General features: G+C 42.8%; 1 protein-coding gene across 4 annotated transcripts in view; it reads right to left on the bottom strand.

Moving 5' to 3' along the window:
* The window catches only part of PTPN12 (protein tyrosine phosphatase non-receptor type 12), a 60,586-nt gene that overhangs the window by 11,729 nt on the left and 27,206 nt on the right, over positions 1-21,651 (bottom strand). For 3 of the 4 annotated variants that reach the window (XM_032222124.1, XM_032222125.1, XM_032222127.1), the window contains exons 2-13: positions 20,847-20,955; positions 19,081-19,157; positions 16,954-17,049; positions 16,435-16,473; positions 15,641-15,712; positions 14,941-15,000; positions 13,303-13,445; positions 8,289-8,355; positions 7,545-7,622; positions 7,337-7,435; positions 3,975-4,060; positions 453-1,435 (exon numbers count right to left, since the gene is read on the bottom strand). In XM_032222124.1, the coding sequence (XP_032078015.1) occupies positions 453-1,435; positions 3,975-4,060; positions 7,337-7,435; positions 7,545-7,622; positions 8,289-8,355; positions 13,303-13,445; positions 14,941-15,000; positions 15,641-15,712; positions 16,435-16,473; positions 16,954-17,049; positions 19,081-19,157; positions 20,847-20,955 (1,909 nt within the window). The remainder of the gene's footprint in view (positions 1-452; positions 1,436-3,974; positions 4,061-7,336; positions 7,436-7,544; positions 7,623-8,288; positions 8,356-13,302; positions 13,446-14,940; positions 15,001-15,640; positions 15,713-16,434; positions 16,474-16,953; positions 17,050-19,080; positions 19,158-20,846; positions 20,956-21,651) is intronic. The other variant, XM_032222128.1, reaches the window with a different exon arrangement.

The following is a 21,651-nucleotide window of genomic DNA, read 5'->3' as shown; positions in this document are numbered from 1 at the left end:
GCCAGCAATCAGCACCCAGATGAGCAGAGATTAACACCAAAATTAACACTACGGCAATAATCAAGAAGTAAACAATAGCCCAATCAAGGAACTACCAATTCAAACGAAGAGTAAACAGCCTAATCAAGGAACCACCAAGAATACTTCCAGCGACACAGAAAGAGCAAGCCAGTAGTATAAAAAGAAAGAAAACTCCACTCCCTTCTAGCACTGATATTGCTACCTAGTTGGGTAATGAAACGTCTGCAAGAAAACCACCAAGCTCAGAGAGCACCAAGGACCCCACAATCCTCCTCCTCTTCTCCTCCTCTCTGCAAATCTCCCTCTCTTCTACCACTGAGGATGTTACCTAGTTGGGTAATGAAACATCTGCAGGAAAACACCCAAGATCAGAGACCATCAAGGACCCCCACCCCTCTTAATTCACTTGAATACAATTTAGCACAACTTACCTTTATCAGATTCGGAATGCATTAGGGCTGGATTATCCTGCCTCGCGATGGACATCGGCAACACTTTTCTAGTGGAAATGTTTTCTGTGTTAGTCGCTGCGGAAACCGTGGCGCTTGCCACGGAGACGCTATTCAACGTGCTACGTGCCACGTCCCCCTCAGAGTTTCTTTCCTCCGTGTCAGAGTCGTCCGAGTGCAGGGGGTTGGTGAAACACAGAGGCGCTCTAACCGGCAGCGTGTCACTGTGGCAGTGGCCTGCCAGCTCCCTGGGAGGGGTGTCCATTTGACCTGGCGCATCCGAGTCCACGGACAGATTTTTAACTTCGTGACATAAAATGGGTAAAGGCGCTTCCTCCTCCTCGGAGAAGGGATGCTCGTTTTTAGTCTCTTCTAAGGACCACATGGCGTGTCCCTTCTCTTTATTAAGGGGCAAGCAGTCTGGCCTTTCCCGGGCATCTGTAGTAAGACCCCGATGTCCTTCCCGAGAGGATATTGCCACTGGAGTGACCGGCTGCAGATTGCATTCGCTGCAAGAGTTCTGGGCGGTCTCCATCGGCGCATCTCCGGAGCCGCGCTCCTGCGGTTTTGAGGCCATCTCCGCTGCACCCGGCGGGCCCGTTTTAATTTTAAGTGCGTTTCCCCGACTCAGGAGAGGGTTCCCGTCGAAGCTGCGCGGTCCTTCCTGCAGGGGCACTTTCTTAATTTCGAAGCTCAAGTTGTGCTCCAGCTTTTTATCGGCGGGGTCCGAGGATTCGTGCTTCCCTGAATATTCCCTGGATTTACCGTAGTTTTCGTTGAGGTCTGTGGGGTGCTCTGAAGACACCATGTGCAAAACAGGCTTGGGGTGGTATCGGTCGCTGTCTTGCCACACCGTCGTCACGGTCGGGTAGGCCGAAGGAGGCGATGGGGTTAGAATGGGGGGCACCGGATGGGGCTCTGGGGCCTGCAAAATTTCCTCTTTCACATCTCCCTCCACAAGGCAGCTAGGGACAATTGTGAGAAGACTGTTGTGAGTATTTGTGATACACACACACGCACACACACACACGAGATATAAGAGATTAGAGCCTTGGTGGCTCAGCGGTTAGATCGAAGCATAGCAGGCTGACTCTGCCGACTGCCATCAGTTTGATTCTGAACGGTTTAAGGTTGACTCGTCCTTCCGAGGTGGGTAAAATGAGGACCTAGATTGTTGGGGGCAAGAGGATGGCTCTATAAACAACTTAGAGAGGGCTGGAAAGCACTGTAAAGTGGTATATAAGTGCTATTGCTCTTCCCCCCTCCCTCTTCTTCCCTTTCTCCTCCTTCTTCCTGGCAGCGCAGTGGTGAGAATTTGGTCCACCATTCTGAATCCATATGTTCAATATTTGAATCAAAGCTCAATCCGAATTAAGACCAAGACAATATTTAATATGCTGTGGGGGGGGGGGGGAGGATGGATCATGTTATCTCTGGGAATTACCGATCCGTTTACTTCCTCCGGATAGTTTTAGTTTTACGATCAGCAGGAAAGCAACACTGTCTTGTGGCCATCTTAAGAAGTTGAAAATACCGTGCCAGGTGGTGGCAATAGCATGCCATCCCTGTACTCAGCAGGGGCCGTCCCCGAACACTGTGGTGACTGCACTGGAAGCAACCCCAAGGCAAATTGTCATCGTCATCATTTAAGGCAGGTCGTCCTTGCCTTACGGCCAAAACCAAGCCCAACATTTCTGTTGCACCGTGAAACATTGGTTAAAGTGGAATGTTGCCCAATTCTACGACTCTGCTTGCCACAGTTGTAAAGCGAGTCGCCGCAGTGGTTAAGTTAGAACAGGGGTGTCAAACCCAAGGCCCGAGGGGGCGGATGCTTAATTCTGGCTCACGGGGCAGCTGTGGAAACCGCGAAGGACCAGCCCGCCGTGCCTCTGCTAGCGAAAATGGAGCTTGGAAGAGCTGGGTGCGGCCCTCCCAGGCCACATTTCCAGTCTGGATGGCCTCTGCTATAAAGAGGTCGTAGAATGGAGCAAAACATTCACTAAACGACCGCTTCATTTAGCCAAGGAAATGTGGGGCTCCGTTGTGGTCGTAAGACGAGGATTTACCTGTACAGGAATCTCCTCGCACTGTTTGGCATCTCTTGGGAACAGATCGGTAAGGCGCTATGGAGCTTGGGTGGATGGGTGGGGAGGAATGGATCAATCCGAAATCATTTGTGGCTGCACGAGGAATCTGCCGTATTTTTTGGAGTATAAGACATACCTTCCCCCCGACTAAAAGAGGGTGAAAATTTGGGTGCGTCTTATACATTAAATGTAGCCCCACCCACTCACCGCCCCCCACTCTTTGGCCTCTGCCTCCCAGCAATTTACCTCCTTGCAGTAAACAGGGAAAATGGGCTTCAGGGACCTTCAGGAGGCTTCTGTGAAGCTTCCAGAACAGTTAAAATGACCCTCCGAGCAAACCAGAAGTGACTTCCGGTTTGCTTGGAGGGTTGTTTTGAGCTCACTGAAGGCTTCAGGGACCTCCAGGAGGCTTCCCTGAAGCCTTCGGAACAGTCAAAATGACACTCTGAGCAAACCGGAAGTCCGTTCCCGAACTTCCGGTTTGCCCATAGGGCCGGTTTTCTGCACTCCAGAGGCTTCAGGGAAGCTCATGAAGCCTCCGGAGGGCCTCCGGGGGTGGGGGGGAAGGGGGGACTCTTTTTGCCCTCCCCAGGCTCCCCAGGCTCCTATAAAGCCAGCTAACAGGGCAGCGTCTCTTGTGCCCTGACAAATGGCTCCGCGTGCCACCTGTGGCAAGTGTGCCATAGGTTCGCCATCACTGGGCTACAGCAATCCCTGCAGCCTGAAACAGCTGATGATCATGCTGAAATTGAAAGTGAAACTTGCTGTTTGCTGCACAGAGGTAGGTTGCTGGGAGGCAGAGGCAGACTTTTTTTCCTTGTGCTAATCAGGCTGTTTGCTGCAAGTATGTTAAGTCAATAACTATAAATGGCTGTAGAATGTTCAGATTAATAGTCTTATTTTTAGACTGCTTTATTATTGTTCCAAACAGCTTAGCAAAATGAAGAAGCTTTTGAAAATAATTGCTTAATCTGAAGAGGCCCAGTGCTATTGTATTTTTTTTTCAAATAGCAGAGAATAATGTAACTTCCAAAAAGCCACATCAATTTTAACAGCATCTTTATAAGCATAGTCTGAAATCTAACACCACAAACAGTGTATATCATGTGTACTGTTTGCTGTTTGGTGCAAGGAGGCAAATTGCTGGGAGGCAGAATCATATTTTCTCCCCTTGTTTTCCTCTCCAAAAGCATCTTATACTTCAAAGCATCTTATACTCAAAAAAATACGGTAGTTTAATCCTCTGTTGGAGTCCTCCAAGTGCCTGGGAGTTTCCCAACACAATTGCTGGAGAATTCCTTCCTTTTCATCGCGCGAAAGACGGCTGAATTCCGTTTATGCAGCGACCCAAACGGAAATGTAGCCACGTCACAAACGGATCCCTAGCGATCTACCAAGAGTTGATTGAAAAGGGTACCTGCGAGTCCGCGGTGGCTTCGGGGGAGGGGAATCTTGTTTCTCCAGCTCTCCAGAACTGACAGCGTTCTCGGTGTTCACTTCGTTCTGTCGAAGGAATAAAGAGCCGGAAGGATTTATTTATTCAAACTTTTAAACTGCCTCCCTCACAAACAGAAATTAAATTAACGTTCTAGAAGCAAAATGAGAATGCAAAATGTTATGGAAATTTAATCTTTCTTCCTTCCTTCCTTCCTTTCCTTCCTTCATTCTTTCTCTCATTCATTCATTCATTTTTTTATGCTGCCCATCTCAACTGTGCTGCTTAAAAATAAAATCTGAGTATAATTACTCCTTGACTTACAACTGTTTGTTTAGTGACCGTTTCAAGTTACAACAGCAGTGTTTTTCACACTTATGACCACTGCATTATCCCCGTGGTCGTGTGATCAAAAGTCAGACCCTTAGCAAGTGCTTCATATTTATGATGGTTTGTAGCATTTGGGGGGGTGTAACGTGATCCCCCCCCCTTTGGCGAACTGCCGATCATCAAAAGTCTGCGGTGAAGTCAAATTTGCTTAACAACCATCTTGCTAAGTTAATAACTGCAGCGATTTGCTTAACGGCCGTGGCAGGAAAAGTCGTAAAATAGGGGGCAGGATTCACTTAACAACCATCTTGTTTGTTGGGCTCCATCGAGGTCGTAACCCAAGGACCACCTGTATGTACGTTATATGTTATTTTGCTGCCCAGAAGAGAAATGAGTTAACGATGCAGGAGCAGCGTGACGAGACAGAGAAATTTTTACGGGGAAAAAATATCAGCCATGTGAAAATTGCTCCGGGTTTTTAAAACTCCTAAGATTGAAAGAATATATTTGCAAAAAAAACTCTTTCCAAATCCAGACAATGGGATTGTCTGGATTTGTTTTCTCATTTTGTCTCTCATAGCTGGAGGTTTACCTATGATGTCAATTACAGGCCTCTCTCATCTTTTTAAGTGGGAGAACTTGCACAATTGGTGGCTGACTAAATACTTCTTTGCCCCACTGTAACTATGAGTAATAATACCATGTCTATTTGCATTCAAATGTAGGATACCCAGGTATCACATTATTCACACACTGCTATGCATAAATAATATATATTAAAAAGAACTTGGTGGGGAAACACTTCCTAAGATTAAAGAACGCCGTGCAAAGGCTCAGCATGGCATCCACATATTTCTCTTGTGACTAAGAGCCCTTCCTCGGAATTCCACTGTCGATGTCTCAGACTAGAGAAATTCAGGAGCTTTTCAAAAACTCATTTATGTGGTCGCTCTGAGTCAAACTGTGTCAATGCAGAGACGAACGCTTTGTCTGCCTGTGGTTGCCTTGCTCGAATTACTCACTGAAACTGGATATGGCACAACTGCCTTTGAAAATGTCCTTTGACGTCTGGAAATAAAATGCGTTTCAAGAAATTTGAGCAAAGACAGGTAAAACGAGACAGACAGGAACATACCCTACAATTACAGCATACCCGATATGTGTGTTTTGAACTTTGCTCTGGATGGGAAAAGATTTGCAATTTGTCAAAAAAAAAAAAAAATTGAAAACTGGCACCCAGGCAACAATGGCAGAATTATACCCGGTTTCATTTTGACCTAATCAACACAAAGTACAAATTAAAAGACTGTGTTTAGTATCCAGGCCAATTTCTATGAGTACATCACGTAAACACCCCTTCGGGGAAAAAATAAGTACCGTATTTTTCAAGACGCACCAAGGTTTTGAAGAGACAATTTTTTTTAAAAAAAAAAAGTTTTTGCACTCTGCAAACCTCCCAAAAACGGCCCGTTTTTCACAAAAACGGCCCTGTGTTGTTGTTGTTTTTCAAAAAAAAAGCCATGAATAGCCTTTAGGGGGCTTGCAGAGTGCTCCTGGGGGTCAGGGGGGGGAGAGCAAAAAATGGCCCATTTTTTGTGAAAACTGGCCCGTTTTTTGTTTTAAAAAGGGCATGGATAGCCTTTAGAAAGCTTAGAGTGCTCCTGGGGGCTCGGGGGGGGGGGCTAAAATTGAGCAAAACACAAGCTGTTTTTTGCTAATTTCTGCCCTCCCCAGCCCCCATGAGCACTCTATAAGCTTCCTAGAGGCTCTGCACGGCCATTTTGGTGAAGGGGGCGGGGTTTCAGGAGGCAAAAAAATGCTGTATTCAGTGTATAAGACGCACCCAGATTTTCAGCCTCTTTTTTGAGGGAAAAAGGTGCGTCTTATACTCCGAAAAATATGGTAAATTAAGTAGGTTGTTGGGTGATCTAAATCAAACCTCTCCAAACATGGTCACTTTAAGACTTGTGGACTTCAACTCCCAGAATTCCAGGCTGGGGAATTCTGGGAGTTGAAGTCCACAAGTCTTAAAAGTTTCCCCTGATCTAAATGACTGGGTATAATTTAGCATGGGCTCCAAAGGTGGGTTTCACATAAGTTTACCACCGGTTCGCCCCACGCGCGCACGCTTGCTTCGCGAGTGAGCGCACCTTCCGCACGTGTGCGTGGCCTTCCACGCACGCACTCTCCTTGCACACAGGTGCGCGTCTTAAAAAACATGATTAAATCGGCCACTACCAGTTTGCCTGAACCGGCTGAATACCACCTCTGTTTGGCTTTGTCAGTAACAAAACTTTGGTGCCTCAGAAGTGACGGCTGACTTCAAAAGAGCCACGCGGAGAATTTTAATAAGAAATGTCAAAAAAATAAAAATAAAAGAGAAATGAATGGAACGTTATGCAGGACTCAAAATTGTGGTTTAACTAGGTCCAATGCAGTTGGGAGTTTATTGAAGCACTCACCAGGAAAGGCAAACAAGGCTAAATAAAGCAAAGGTAACTCAACTCATGGAAATGACACGGTTTCAAAGGTTCCACCACAAAACCGCGGTAGACTAAAGCGCGCTCGACGAAAGCGCATACGTGACGTCATCACAGCGCGACAAAAACATCGCGCTGTGAGCGGTAAATTTAAAATTAAAGCGAAAACCTTACCCTAACCCTCCCAAACCTAACCCTAAACCTAACCCTAAACCTAACCCTAAACCTAACCCTTAACCTAACGCTAAACCTAACGCTAACCCTTAACCTAACCCTAACGCTTAACGTAACCCTAAACCTAACCCTAACCCTTAACCTAACCCTAACCCTAATCCTAACCCTTACCTTTATGTGAATCGGCTTGCTTTAATTTTATTTTAATTTTAATTTATTTTTAATTTTTTTCGTCGCGCTGCTGATGACGTCAGGTACGCGCTTTAATCGGGCGCGCTTTAGTGGACCGCGGTTTTGACGGGTCACGGGTTTCAAAGCATTTAAAATAAAATAAAAAAACTGTGAGTCAAGCCACGTTACCAATCCATCTGCAATTTTCCACGCTGCAGAGCTCTCGTATTTTTGCAACTGTTTCTCGAATAACTGCGCGATGGCCCGGTGAACAAGCTCGTACTGCTCCTGTGCGCGCGAGTGATAAAAAGACAAGGGTGAGCTTAGATCGTTCGAAAAAGAGGCTGTTCCCCCAAGAACCATCATGTCACATTTAGGTTCCCGAAGACAAGATTACCTTAGTCTGTACTGCAGAATGCCTCTGGGTCCTCATTTCTTGTATTAAATTAAACACGTTGAATTCCTCTGGAATTTTCTGCAACAGAACACGAGCAATGACGTTTGTTTGTTTTCGCACGGAAGAAACTCACATGTCAAATGTTCTATTGGGCATTTAAGGTAAAGGTTCCCCTCGCACATTTGTGCTATTCGTTCCTGAATCTAGGGGGCGGTGCTCATCTCCGTTTCAAAGCCGAAGAGCCAATGCTGTCCGAAGTTGTTCTCATGTGGTCGGCATGACTCAACGCCGAAGGCGCACGGAACGCTGTTCCCTTCCCACCAAAGATGGTTCCTATTTTGCTACTTGCATTTTTTTACGTGCTTTCGAAATGCTACGTTGGCAGAAGCTGGGACAAGTCACGGGAGCTCACTCCGTTACCCGGCGCTAGGGATTCAAACAGCCGAACTGCCAACCTTTCTGATCGACAAGCTCAGTGTCTTAGTCATTGAGCCACCACATCCCCTATCGTTTACAAATGGCTTAGTTTATTTTTTTCTCTCTCGGCTGCAACGATGCATGCTTCGAACAATTTAAATGGCCTTTCCTTTTTCCCTGACAGCAGTTAAGCCGTTCTGCCTTTTTCTGCAAATCATTTCCGAAGTTTTGCCGTACAAAACTTGATTATTCTTCCATAAAGCTCTAATCACTTGCATAAGATGGCCTAGTTTTCCCAGCATGCTGACTGCTCTAAATCCTCCTTACCTCGGCTTTCAACAAATTCCATGTGTAATCTATCGCACAGATGGCCCCGGTCCTCCCGCACCCTGCACTGTAACAAACAAACAAACAAATAAACAAAAAGGAGACAGTTTGTTGAAAGGAGATTTGAATAAAACTCTGCATGTTCATTTTGCAAGCATATTTTTTCTCTCTCTCCAAGAATTCCTGTTTTATGGGTGGCATCCAACACATTAAAATAAACCGTAAGACATACAAACATTGGTGTGCATTCAAACGTGAGTGTGTATATACAGGTGGTCCTCGACTTACGAGCCACATCGGAGCTCCAAATTTGTGTTGCTAAGCGAGACGTTTGTGAAATGAGTTTTGCCCCACACGTTACGACCTTCCCTGCCACTTTCGGTAAGTGAATCGTGGCGGGGGTTAAGTCAGCCACCCGGTTGTTAAGTGAATCTGGCTTCCCCATTGACTTTGCTTGTCAGAAGGTCGCAAAAGGGGATCACAGGACTTTGGGGCATGCGGACGTCATAACTACGAGTCAGTTGCCAAGCATCTGAATGTTGATCGCATGACCATGGGGATGCTGCAACGGTTAAGTGTGACACGCGTCACTTTTTTCAGTGCTGTTGCAACTTTGAATGGTCATTAAACAAACTGCAAAAGTTGAGAGTTATTTGTATAAATATATTTTTCCCACCCACAGAAGAGTAGTCCTCAACTTATGGCTGCAGTTGAGCCCCAAATTTCTGTCGCTAAGTGAGAAATCTGTTCGGTGAATCTTGCCCCCATTTTACGACTTTTCTTGCCACGGTTGTTAAGTGCATCGCTGCACTTGTTAAGTTAGTAACATGGTTGTTAGGGGAAACTGGCTCCCTCGCTAACTTTGACAGGACACTGCAACCGTCATAAAAGTGAGACAGTTGTCAAGCACCCGAATGTAAATCATCGTTAACTGTCTTGAGAGTTAAAAAAAACAATCATGTGTCACTTTTTAATGCTGTTTTAACTTGGAACAATCACTAAATCAACCAAGTCTTCAGGGGTTGAAATGCTATGAACTTGTAACCTCTGGGTTTTTTAAAACATTTTATTTATTTTATTTATTTGTATGTCAGTCACCCAGCCATTGTCATGCCTAAGGCAGGATTAGAACTCACAGTTCCTTGGTTTCTAGCCTGGTGTCTTAAAAACCAGACCAAACTGCCTTGCACTGAGGTTTGATGATTATTCTAAGTCTATATGTACCCTGCATTATGTTACTATTTCTTAATGTATAAAGGTAAATGTTCCCCTTGCACATATGTGCTAGTCGTTCCTGACTCTAGGGGGTGGTGCTCATCTCCGTTTCAAAGCTGAAGAGCCAGCGCTGTCCGAAGACGTCTCTGTAGTCATGTGACCGGCATGACTAAATGCCGAAGGCGCATGGAACGCTGTTACCTTCCCAACAAATTTGTCCCTATTTTTCTACTGGCATTTTTTAATGTGCTTTCGAACTGCTAGGTTGGCAGAAGCTGGGACAAGTAACGGGAACTCACTCCGTTACACGGCGCTAGGGATTCGAACCGCCAAGCTGACGACCTTTCTGATCGACAAGCTCAGCGTCTTAGCCACTGAGCCACCAAGTCCCGTCTTAATGTATACTGTATTGTTTTTAGCTCAAATTTTTTTTTAATACAGTTGGGAAGGTGGCCACTTAAGCCATTCACAATCGAAATAGGCTGCAAGCCAGACGAATAAACAAACACGCATAAAAAATGGCTTTTAAAGTAACTGGAAATGTATAAAAGAACTATTCATCGGGCACTAAAAAAAAAAATTATATAAAGGCACCCTTTCTCCTCTAGCCACCCGTCTCGCCTTATTTAAGCAATCAAGAGACTCTTGTAAAGTAATTACTATCAAAGGATACAAGAGGAAATAGGGGGAGGAAACACATCCTAAATGTTCAACAAATCTATTACCGAAAATATTTCTAATCTTGTGGCATTCCACAAACTAATAAACCTTTATTTCTATTCCTGTCATTTATATGTAGCACTTAAATCTTTCAGTATATCACATTTTTAAAATATTTAATATTTTTTAAATACCATATTTTTCGGAGTATAAGACGCACCAGAGTATAAGACACACCTAGATTTTAGAGGAGGAAAACAAGGAAAAAAGTATTCTGAACCAAATAGTGTAGTAATATATTATTTATTAAAATGCCAGTATAGCAGAATTTTTACAACCATGTATACTTTTTACAACAAGGTATACTTTTTACAATTCTGTAAAGTCAACAGCAGTATTAAGAACCATCATCACTGTCATTAACAAAAGAAGAGAGACTTGAAGGTTCAAGCACTCCTTTTAATTTTCTGGAAACCCGGAGAACTCTTCATCCTCGCTGGGGTCAGAATTTAGGAATCTCAGTTGCTCACAATCACTTTCTTCTTCGCTACCTTCATAAACGATGTCATCTTCAGTCCCATCAAAGGCATTGCTAATGCCACATTTTTTGAAGGATTGTGTAACAGTTTCATCCTTTACTGAGTTCCATGAGGTTTTTCACCCATTCACAAACTTGAGTGATAGTGGGCCTCATCAATTCAGAGCATGATTTTCCAGCAGCCATTCAGTTGTTCCACTCTTCTTGCATGTAAACTTCGAATGGCTTGTTGATGGAAACATCAAGAGGTTGCAATTGGGAAGACCCCCAGGAATTACAGCTAGATGGGGGCCTTCACTTCTTTGAATCTTTTCTTAGTGTTGTCAGTAATATGTGCTCTAAACTGGTCAAGCACTAATAAAGCTGTTATTTTTCAGAAGCCCTTCAGGACGTTTCAATCCATACTTTCATGCCATCCATCCTTTTTTCATGGACATGCACAACAACCACTTCTTTTGGGAAGGTTTTCCTTTTAAATATTAACATTGGTGCCATCTGCACAGCAGGGCAACACAACTGTGTAATGTGCCTTCTTGTGTCCTGTGGTTTCTACAGTTATGCTTTGGGCACCTTTGACATCAACACTCCTGTTTGAGGGCACATCAAAAGTTAGCGGGGTTTCATCCGTATTCCCAATCCGGCCAATGTCAAAATCGTTTCTCCTCCTGGAATCCATCACAAGAGCATGAAAAGACAGAATCTTAAGCCTCATCCTCTTTTTGGCGTTCTTTGCGCAATCCTAGTTTTGGTGCGCATAGCAAGGCCACGTCGCCTCATAAATCTGAAGCACCACGATGGTTGTTCTGCTAAAATCCTGAAATGCCTTTCCGTGTAGCAATGCATTTGGGCTTCACACATCACCATTTTTGCGGCGACTGCGAAGCCACTGATCCGGTGACCTGGGATCCAGTTTTCTCATTTCCTCCTCTAACTGTGGCCACTTTGCAGGAAAGCCCACGAAAGTTGTGCTCGCTTTTTATCTTTTACCTTTTGCAGCTTATCCACCTGTTCCTTCCACTCTCTTATCGTCTTTTCAGTTGGAGGTGGTCCAAAATGTTTCTCTGCCGCTCTGTTTCCATGCTCCTCGGCATGTTTCAAGACTTCCAGCTTGAAAGAGATTGTAGATGCCTGCCTTTTTGGCTTTGACATTTTTCTGCAAGAAAGAACAATAACGTGTCATTTATAACGATACAGTGCACTGTAGCTAAAACCACATTCATAAACACAAACATTAGATCATTAAACCCTCCCCCTAAATACAATTATCCTTAACCCTAACCCCAACCTGCAAACAGGCAATAAGCTTTAAACCTTAAAACCATAAGCCAAACCCATTGCAAAAAGTGCTGACAGCTTTAAGACCTGTGGACTTCAACTCCCAGAATTCCTCCTCCAGTCATGTTACCTCCGGATTGCTGTAACGTAAAGTCCACCACGTTTGAAGACCCTCGCCACCCCTAACCAGGGCTTACCTGTGTGGTGTCTCAGGAGCAGGTGGCAGGTTTCTCCAGGCAGCGTTGTCTGGGGTGGGAAGCAGGTGAGGCAGGTGGCTTATCCAGGCAGGCGCTTTCATTTTGCCCGGGAGCAGGTCAGGCTCCTCAGGCAGTAGCGAGGCGACGGCGGCGGCTGTAACTTTAAATTTTGCCCAGGAGCAGGTCAGGCTCCTCGGGCAGTAGCGAGGCAGTGTCGGCGGCAATGGTGGCTTTAATTTTGCCCAGGAGCGGGGGGGGGGGGGGGGAGCTCGGGTGGTAGGTCATCTTACCTACTTTTGCCATTGATTGCCGCCACCATACCTCTCACTGCCCCCTCCCATCAGGTATGGCTCTTGCCACATTCAGAGTATAAGACGCACCCAGATTCTCAGCCTCTTTTTGGAGACAAAAAGGTGCGTCTTATACTCCAAAAAATACGGTATTCATTTTTATTAATATTCTATTAAATACATTTCTTAGTGCTTAATAAACATTGTGTTTTCCGGGTTTTTAATTTTGCTTAACAATACAAATTTGCATTCCTAATCTCCACCCCTTTTTCCCAACCCTTGGTAAAATATATTCCGTGTTTGATAATATAAAATATAGAATAACAAAGTTGGAAGGAACCTTGGAGGTCTTCTAGTCCAACCCACTGCCTAGGCAGGAAACCCTACACCACTTTAGACAACTGGTTGTCCAATCTCTTCTTAAAAACCTCCAGTATTGGAGCATTCACAACTTCTGGATTCTTTCTAGAGTCTCCACACCTTTTAATATTCTACATCTTGTGTTTAATTTGCAATGTCAATTTAAAAATTTCCGCACAATTTAGTATCTTCCTGATTATTTCTTCATCTTGCGGTACATCTTCATTTTTCCAGTATTGTGTGAATATAATCTTCGCTGCTGTTAAGGTATGTAACATTAAGTACATACTTTTCTTATCATTTTTTTTTCTGATTATACTCATTTTTTTCTGATATTATACACACTTTAAAAATATTAAAAGGGGCAGAAAATGCTCTTCCCACATTGTTCAGAAAAAGAAAAACGACTCAATTTTTTTTTCCTATCGTGACTCACTGAATTCCTGAAATAATCCCGATCAAAAAACGAACAAACATACCTGCAGTGTATGCAAATAGGAACGTCTTCGTGCTCCTGATATTCTCTCATTAAACTGATCATGTCCAGAATAGAATCGAAGGATGAAGGGACATCGTGGTCAGGCCAATTTACATAATGAAACTGATAGATTCTACGCGATTCCTAGGAGGATAAAAAAGATGCTGCATTATTTATAAAACCGTCCCTTTTGAGCGGGGTGCTTTTTCTTAAATTTCTCATTAGGGACGGGTAATTGTACCGCACTAAAGGAACTCGCATCAATAGCTTTGCACGAATTGCTAAGACTGATCTATTTGGAACACCAGTGTTGGGGTCTGCCGGCGGCCTGTGGAGCTGGCAGCTGATTCGGACAGTGAGGAGGTTGGGGAGGAACATGGGCCAGTCTGGGGAAGACTCGGACAAGGGCTCTGCGTCGGAGGCAGAGAGGGGGCCAGGGCCATCTGGTAGTGATGTGCTGCCTCTGGAGCCTCCGGGGTCTGACATCAACGAGGCAGAGGAACAGGGGGAGCCTGTTCCCAGTGCGTGCATGCACAGAGTTGCCAGAAGACAAGAACAGTTAAAGGAAAAAGGGTGACTCGAGAGTAAGGCTTGGAGATGATTGGCCCCTCCCATAAGACATAAAAGAGGAGCAAACGGAAGTCAGCCTTTGCAGGAAGCAATTTGTTCGGTTCAAACTCTGAAGCTCCATTTGACTCTGTGCTCCATTTGGCCTTGCAAAACTAATTGGCAATTAGGTCTCTGGCAGGCTTTCAAGGGAGATAAAGGTGGGTACTTATCAGTCTTACCCTGAAAGACTGTGGCAGACTTCTGCCGGACTCTTCGCAGACTGTTTGTGAATCATTGCAGGCTGTGAATGACCATCATTCACAGCCGTTTAAATAAAAGAGGGGTTTTGGGACTAAGCGTGTGATTTATGCTTTATCAGGAAGCCTAGGTTCAGAACAACCAGCTGGCGTTTCTCTTGAGTTTCACAATAATGGGAGAAAGACAGAACCTAAAGCAATCCAAATTTCCAACTTATGTATCTTTATTTATTTGGGGTACTATGCAATAGTCTTATCAAAATAAATCAAAGAACTGCACTTGGGGCAGGGTGGTGTCTTGGGTTTGGTAAAAGAACAAGATGTAATATTCAACTTCTGTATACTTTTAGTGCATTGGAAACCTGCCTGTAAAAATTGCAAGATCCAAGCATCTAAAATTAGGGGCCACTTTAAGACCTGTGGGGACTTCAATTCCCAGAATTCATGCTGGCTGAGGAATTCTGGGAGTTGAAGTACCACAGGTCTTAAAAGTGACCCAAGTTTGGACACTCCCGATCTAAATCCTATTTGCAAACCTACAGTCAGCTCAGTCCAGGTTCCAAGGTGTTTTCAGAGGGCTGGTGGGCTTTCCGGCGCTCATCCGGTTTCCGGCACATGAACGCTCCTGTTTCGGCTCAGTGCCAAAAAGGTTCGCCGACACTGATCTAAGCTAAACAGAATTTACCTGCTGACTCTCACAAACTGAGAGCCATTCCTTTATTCTATTAACACGTTGTCACAAACAAAACAATTTCACACTTTTTGGGGCAGCCAAAATAAGCATCCTATCACATTTAGCTTGATGGGGGCAAAGAGATATTTTATCTACTTACATTCTGATATTCGATCAGCAGGGTTCTAATGTAGTAATCAGTCCTGACCTGTTCAGCTTCCTAGACAGACAGAGAGACAGAGAGAGACAGAGAGAGACAGAGAGAGAGAGGGAGAGATTAAAATTTCGCCCAATTTAACTTAGCCTTACATACGCTCACCAAACCAAGCCAACTTCAAACCATGATTTATAAAGCTTGATGGAAGCAACGGTAAATTTTGCTCCAATTGACCAATCTATCCAGGTTTGTGCAAAACATCAAACTGTGGCAGTTTAAGAGTGGAAATAAAATCTGCCAATCTTTTAATTGCATCAGAATTGATAAGAGGGGAAATGTCGAGGGCATACCCATAGCATGGTTTCTTGTTAAACTTATCATCTTAATAAGGCTAACGTCCAATTCCTCATTTATGAAGTATTATTTCGAGGGGAAATCCTCCATTATTAATGCACACTTTTTTTTTATTTTAATCTATTGTCTGAACAAGTTGTAGCATCGCCAAGACTTTAAATATCTGCTTTTGCTTCTCATACAATTATTAATCTATTCAAAGTAAAAGCACTTCAGAGCCACGAGTGACTAATTTGGGTAACTGCAGAAGAACGCAAAGCAAATTTATGTGTTCCATATTCGCCCAACTAGGCACAAATTACAACTTCGTTAAAAGGCTACCGATAAATAAAGAAATAAAGACACTTACGCAAGAAATGTGGAATGGTCCAAATGAGATGCTTTCTTCTCCGTACAGTGGCCAGTAGCGTTCGCATTTTTTCTGTGAAGCAGAATGAAAGTTTTAAAAACACTTTGAAAAGCATACATTTTAGACTTTACCTGGATAAAGGTAAAGGTTCCCCTCGCACATATGTGCCAGTTGTTTCTAGGGGGCGGTGCTCATCTCCGTTTTAAAGCCCAAGAGCCAGCGCTGTCCGAAGACGTCTCCGTGGTCATGTGGCCGGCATGACTAAACGCTGAAGGCGCACGGAACGTTGTTACCTTCCCACCAAAAGTGGTTCCTATTTTTCTACCTGCATTTTTAGATGCTTTCAAACTGCTAGGTTGGCAGAAGCTGGGACAAGTAACAGGAGCTCACTCCCTCCCTAGGGATTCGAACTGCTGAACTGCCGCCCTTTCTGATTGACAAGCTCAGGATCTTAGCCCCAAAGCCTCCTTTTACTTGGCTGGTTTTTCATATTTAAATGTTTTTGGAACTTGAACTTTCCTAGCAATGTTAGGATCTGCTTTGGTGTCTGAAAATTCAGCAGTGTGCGAATTATTATAAACTGGTTGATTTACATGGCGCAATAAAATGATGCTGTTTTGATTGAAAACTGACTCTTGAGACGTCAGTAAAATGAAATGAATAAACTAGTTGTGGTCTTCTCTAGAGAATTTTTTTTTGACGCTAAGTAAATCTAAAACCGTTTAATCAAGTTTTAATTCCATTCTCATCCATAGCAAATTTGGCAAGGAAATGAATGTGTGATTCATACATACCCTTCCCATTTCAAATTCCCGACAGGCCATTACGATAATCTGGGGAGGGAAGAAGAAAATACAACCAAATGTTTCTACAAAACATTGCCAAAATTGTCTGCCGAGGGGCGAGTTTGCATTTTGTTATCAACCGAAGCTTCCATATCCTCGTCAGCCCTACGGACTCAAAAGGCACAAGAAGTCCTCGACTTCTGACCACGATGAAGCCCCAAACTTCCTGTGCTAAGCAATTAAATTTTTGTAAGGCAATTCGGTGAATGTTTTGTCTCGTTTTACGACCTTTCTTGCCGCCGTTGTTAAGCGAATCGCTGCAGTTAAGCTAGGGACACGGCTGCACAATTGAAATCTGGCTTCCCCCGCTGACTTTGCTTGCCGGAAGGTTGGAAAAAAGGGACACAAGCTGCAACGGTCGTAACAGCGAAAAACGGCCGTGAGTCACTTCTTTCAACGCCGCTGTAAACTTTGACCTCTTACAGGAGCTGTTGTGAGTTAAGAGCTACCCGTATTTAAGACACTTACCGCCACATTGTACTCCCATATCATCCTCCAGAAATCAATTACTGTATTTGCAAGGGGTCCCTGGGTAGCCACATACGCTTTTGGTCCATATACTCCCTGAAATTGCAACATGCAAATGAATACGATGAATATTATTTACAGAACCAGATGCATTTTAAGAACTGCTCTCATGCATTAAAAAAAAATCCAACCAAGATTGTTCCAAAGTTACCGTGTTTCCCTGAAAATAAGACAGGGTCTTATTTTCTTTTGACCCCTCCCGCTCCCCGAAATAAGCGCTTGGCCTTATTTTCGGGGAGGTCCTATTATTTTTGAGCTGCAGGAGGCGGCGAGCGTGGTCACCTCATGGCTGCTGCTGTATTGCAATATTTTCAGGGAGGGCTTATTTTCAGGGGTTTATTTTAGCGCATGCGCTCAAAAGCCCGATTGGGCTTATTGGGAGGTCTTCTTTTTGGGAAAACAGGGTAGATGCGATTCGAAAGTAGCTCTATTTTAAAAACGGATGCTGAATGTCAACAAGCTCTCCTCCTCCTTTCAAACCGAAAGGCACATTTAAAGAGATCCTAGACAAGTGCCATTTTTTATGAATGAAATACAAGTTCACAACAAACCCTCACCTAAAAATTCAGCATTTTAACAGCCCAAAAGTTCAGGGAGCGTTGTTATGGGGGGCTCCCCCCCCGCCCTCCCCAGCTACAGATTGCAAAATGTAGGAATTGTTTTCTTTAACTGATCGCTCTTCCTATTGGCCTCGTTTTCCCAAAGTTGAAACAGTTTGTTTATTTTTTTAAAAAAGTCAACAAAACCCAACACCCAATTTTGAAGTTTTCATTTAAAGGACTCAGGACGCTATTAAGAATTGCCTGATCTGGTTTTGAGGAGAAGGCACTGCAGATGCGAGGATCCAGAGCCCTAAAATCTAACCCATAATAATTCTTTTCCATTATGTAAGCTGCTCATGGATACACAAAGGGAGCTGATGGATGACGTAGAGTATTCCCTAAAGGGGCTGTATTGCTAGCGAACCAGGAAACTGACTTGGATAAAGTTTTCTTTACCGGATACACAAAGAGAGTTCCGTTAAGATCTTGAAGGATTTTATGAGAAATAACAAACAAAATGACAAAATTTTACATACTGGATACACGGAATGTTAACATTCTGAAATATTTCTGGCTTAAAGGGGCTAAAAGGAAAGAAAAATTATGTATGGTTGCCCTTAGTGAACTTTTACTGACAATGAACAATTGACAAAATGTTTAGATTTTCTTTTTAACTTAAAAGGTGTCTTAAAAGAGAGATTGTATTGTATTTATTTATGTATTTATTCATGCATTTATTTATGTATTTATTGAGCTTGTACTGTATTTAGAGATGGTGATGTGCTATTAAAACGGTTTTTACTTACTGGGGTAAAGGGGAAAATTACACTTCCTTTTTTCCTTCCCTCCCTTTTTTTTTTAGTATTTTACTCTTTGCATTTTTGTAGTAATTAGTATTTGCTTTGATTCTTTTCATTCATAATTCTTAAGAAAATTGTTAGAGAATAATAATAATAATAAATTGCTTTGGGAATCCCATTCCATTGCAGGAATCGCTTCTGTGATATAAATAAACAGAACAAATGATGGTAAGTTACTTCTGCCTTCTGGAAGGATTACATGCTAATTCATGATTAACGTGTTTATATTTCCAAAGGCAGAAATAAAAAAAAAGGTTTCAACATTTGCTTGTACTTTGCAATATATGTATCACATGCTAACAGCCGATGAATTAAAAGTAATTCATTTACTAATATATTTTATTCAAATCTTTTAATTAAGGCGTCTTACTCCCCGTCCAAATTACCACGGTCAGTCAAACAGGTTATTTGCCTATTGCTAAAATTAGAGATTTTATTTCCTTTGGTTTTGTGACTAATTTTGCTGTCTTAGTTTGGCAATTATTGTTTCCTTCACCAATGGGTTTACATCTTTTCTTTGCTTGTTTTGGTTATTTTTTTTAAAAAAAAATTCTTTGCATTCAAGCTCAACCACACACAATATTTCCATACCGAAGTGGATCTCCAGGGAGAAATTTAAGTCAAGTCTTTTGAGGTATTCACACGTATATGTTAATAATACGTACCTTAATGAAATTTGCATTGATGTAGTCAGAATCTTGGGTGGGAGTTTTTAACGTCAGTTTAACTCTACTGTGATCAACTGAAATACAGATGGTTTTGGGGAAAAAATTACTTCGCGAGTTAAGGAGGGGTGCTGCCTAGCACAAAAATACCAATTGTAGGAAGTCCTCTTAAATAAAAACTCAATTCCTTTAGCTAACCCTAGGTGTATGAGCAAATAGTCCGTAAAAATGAATATAATTGAGGCCAGAATCTTGGGTCGTTGAGCAAAGAAACTGTTAGGCGAAATAGCAATAGCAATAGCAGTTAGACTTATACACCGCTTCATAGGGCTTTCAGCCCTCTCTAAGCGGTTTACAGAGTCAGCATATTGCCCCCAAGAACAATCCGGGTCCTCATTTTACTCACCTCGGAATGATGGAAGGCTGAGTCAACCCTGAGCCGGTGAGATTTGAACCGCCGAACTGCAGCTAACAGTCAGCTGAAGTGGCCTGCAGTACTGCAGTCTAACCACTGCGCCACCTTGGCTCTCGGAAATGGCTTATGTGACTCCTTCGCTCAACAACCACAACCCCAGGGCCTTTCTAGTTGCAGTCGTTAAGCTGTCTCCTAGGTCGCCAATCAGATAAGAGTAAAAGAGATGCTTCCAAAGGATCCCAACTCTACGTGGAGCTGAAATCCTTCCAGTAGGCAGCCCTTTTGATCTCAAATGTTGCTGCAGCCTCATTTCATATCTTCCATGCACAGAGGGGATTTTTTTGGGGGGTGGGGTGGGTGGGAGGGGAGGACCGCAGGAACAGAGCTAAAATCTTTAGGAATTCAGCTCTGTTCCTGCAGCCCCACCATGAGTGTCCCTCCTCTTCTTTGTGCATGAGGGGAAATCCTTTATGGGACAGCAGCTGAAAATTTCAGCTCCATTCCTGCAGCCTGTGGGAAATTTCAGCTCCCCTCCCTCCCTCCCCTGTGCTGGCATCCCAGCTGACTTCCAAGGAAACCACTAAAGAAGATTGCAAACCTTCTTGGCAACCAAGATGCAAATCATAATATTGTAAAGATGTGCCATTTTATGATGGCTATAAGCGCTTTATAAGCTGTAAAGCCATCTTTTCAAGGACAGTCATTAAAAGGCTGGTTGTAAGTGGAGGACTATATGTGGTCTTAGCATCCCACTAATCTAATCACACAACAGGAAGTGAAAAGAGATAATTTAATTACTGATAATAAGTTAAAAAGCAGCCAAAGAAAACAAATCAAAGCAATTGTCATTATTTAAAACGCCAACACTACAGAAGAGAAATGTTTACATATTTAAACTTTCACTTCAAGTCTAGTTAAACATTCACAAAAGTGGTTTTTGTTTTATTTAAAGCTGTCACTTAAATATCATGTACGTTCAAATAAACGATCAGAAACTACATGCTGTGCACAGTGAATATTCATTCCAGCTTTTCTCTCTTTTCCCCTCAAGTTGTAATAGGACTTTTTTTTAAAGTAGATGGGCATATTTATTAATATATAGCATATTTGATGATTAAAAAAAAAACACTTTTGCTACATTAGTTTGGCCACAAAAATTGGAGAGAATTTCTAAATAGAAGACGCAAGGGTGGCAAACATAAAAAGGAGGATTAATTTAGCCAGATGAAACATCTTTGGAAAAAAAATATTCCTTTCTATAAATAATTACCCTCTAATTCACCCACATACAACGCTGTTAATGTTAACAGAAAGATTGCAACGTTATTAAAGAGAAGAGATTCAGACTTACATGGCAGTATATCCTTATATCTGTTCTTTTTCACATTTTCTTCTTTTTCCCCAGTGATGGTCGGGTAGATCTTTTCTGTTCTATATTTTGTTGACAACCTCCTCAGTCTCTATAATTAAAAATGTTCTAAATTGTTACTTATTTAACGGCTCCAAATCCTTTTTTTCCACGTTGCCTCTACTTCAAAGGAATATTTTCCTCTATTTTCTTCTACAACTTTTTTCCCCATGAACTTCTATATTTACATAAACTATAAAGGCTTCCTCACATTTACACCGCGAACCACTTATTTCCAAAATTAGGGACAAGCTAATAGAGGGGAGAGAGAAAAAAAAAGGACTCTAGAATTAGCTACCCAACTGTTCAGAAAAAAAATACTGGAGCTACTGGTGATTAAAAATTGACCGTGTAAATGAGCCAAATAAGAGTAAGATTTAAGATACAGGAACGTACACAATTTTCTGACATTTGTTTTGTTTTTTTCCCCCCGTCTGCTGAGCTTCAAAGAGGAATGCAGTCCTGTAATACAGTAAAGACTAATAATAGAGAAGAATTTTTATGGGCTTGTTAGCTCTCCTTTTATCAGCTTTAACTGTTTGCGTGGATTCTAAGCCACAAAAACACGCGCAACATCGTTTGCTAAGGGGAACCATATAAAGAAAAGAAAACAATAACGTATTTTGTGCAACAGAAGTTCAACCAAGCACTCCAAGAACGAGACTAGTAAATTGCTGGTGAACAGGCAACATGCATTTTGGTCAAAGTGATAATTTCATTTTCAGGTTAAGCACGGAGAAACTTAATT

The sequence above is a fragment of the Thamnophis elegans genome, chromosome 7 (genome assembly GCF_009769535.1).
Source record: "Thamnophis elegans isolate rThaEle1 chromosome 7, rThaEle1.pri, whole genome shotgun sequence".
In the NCBI taxonomy this organism is placed as follows: domain Eukaryota; kingdom Metazoa; phylum Chordata; class Lepidosauria; order Squamata; family Colubridae; genus Thamnophis; species Thamnophis elegans.
This window is presented reverse-complemented; position numbering and strand designations above follow the sequence as displayed.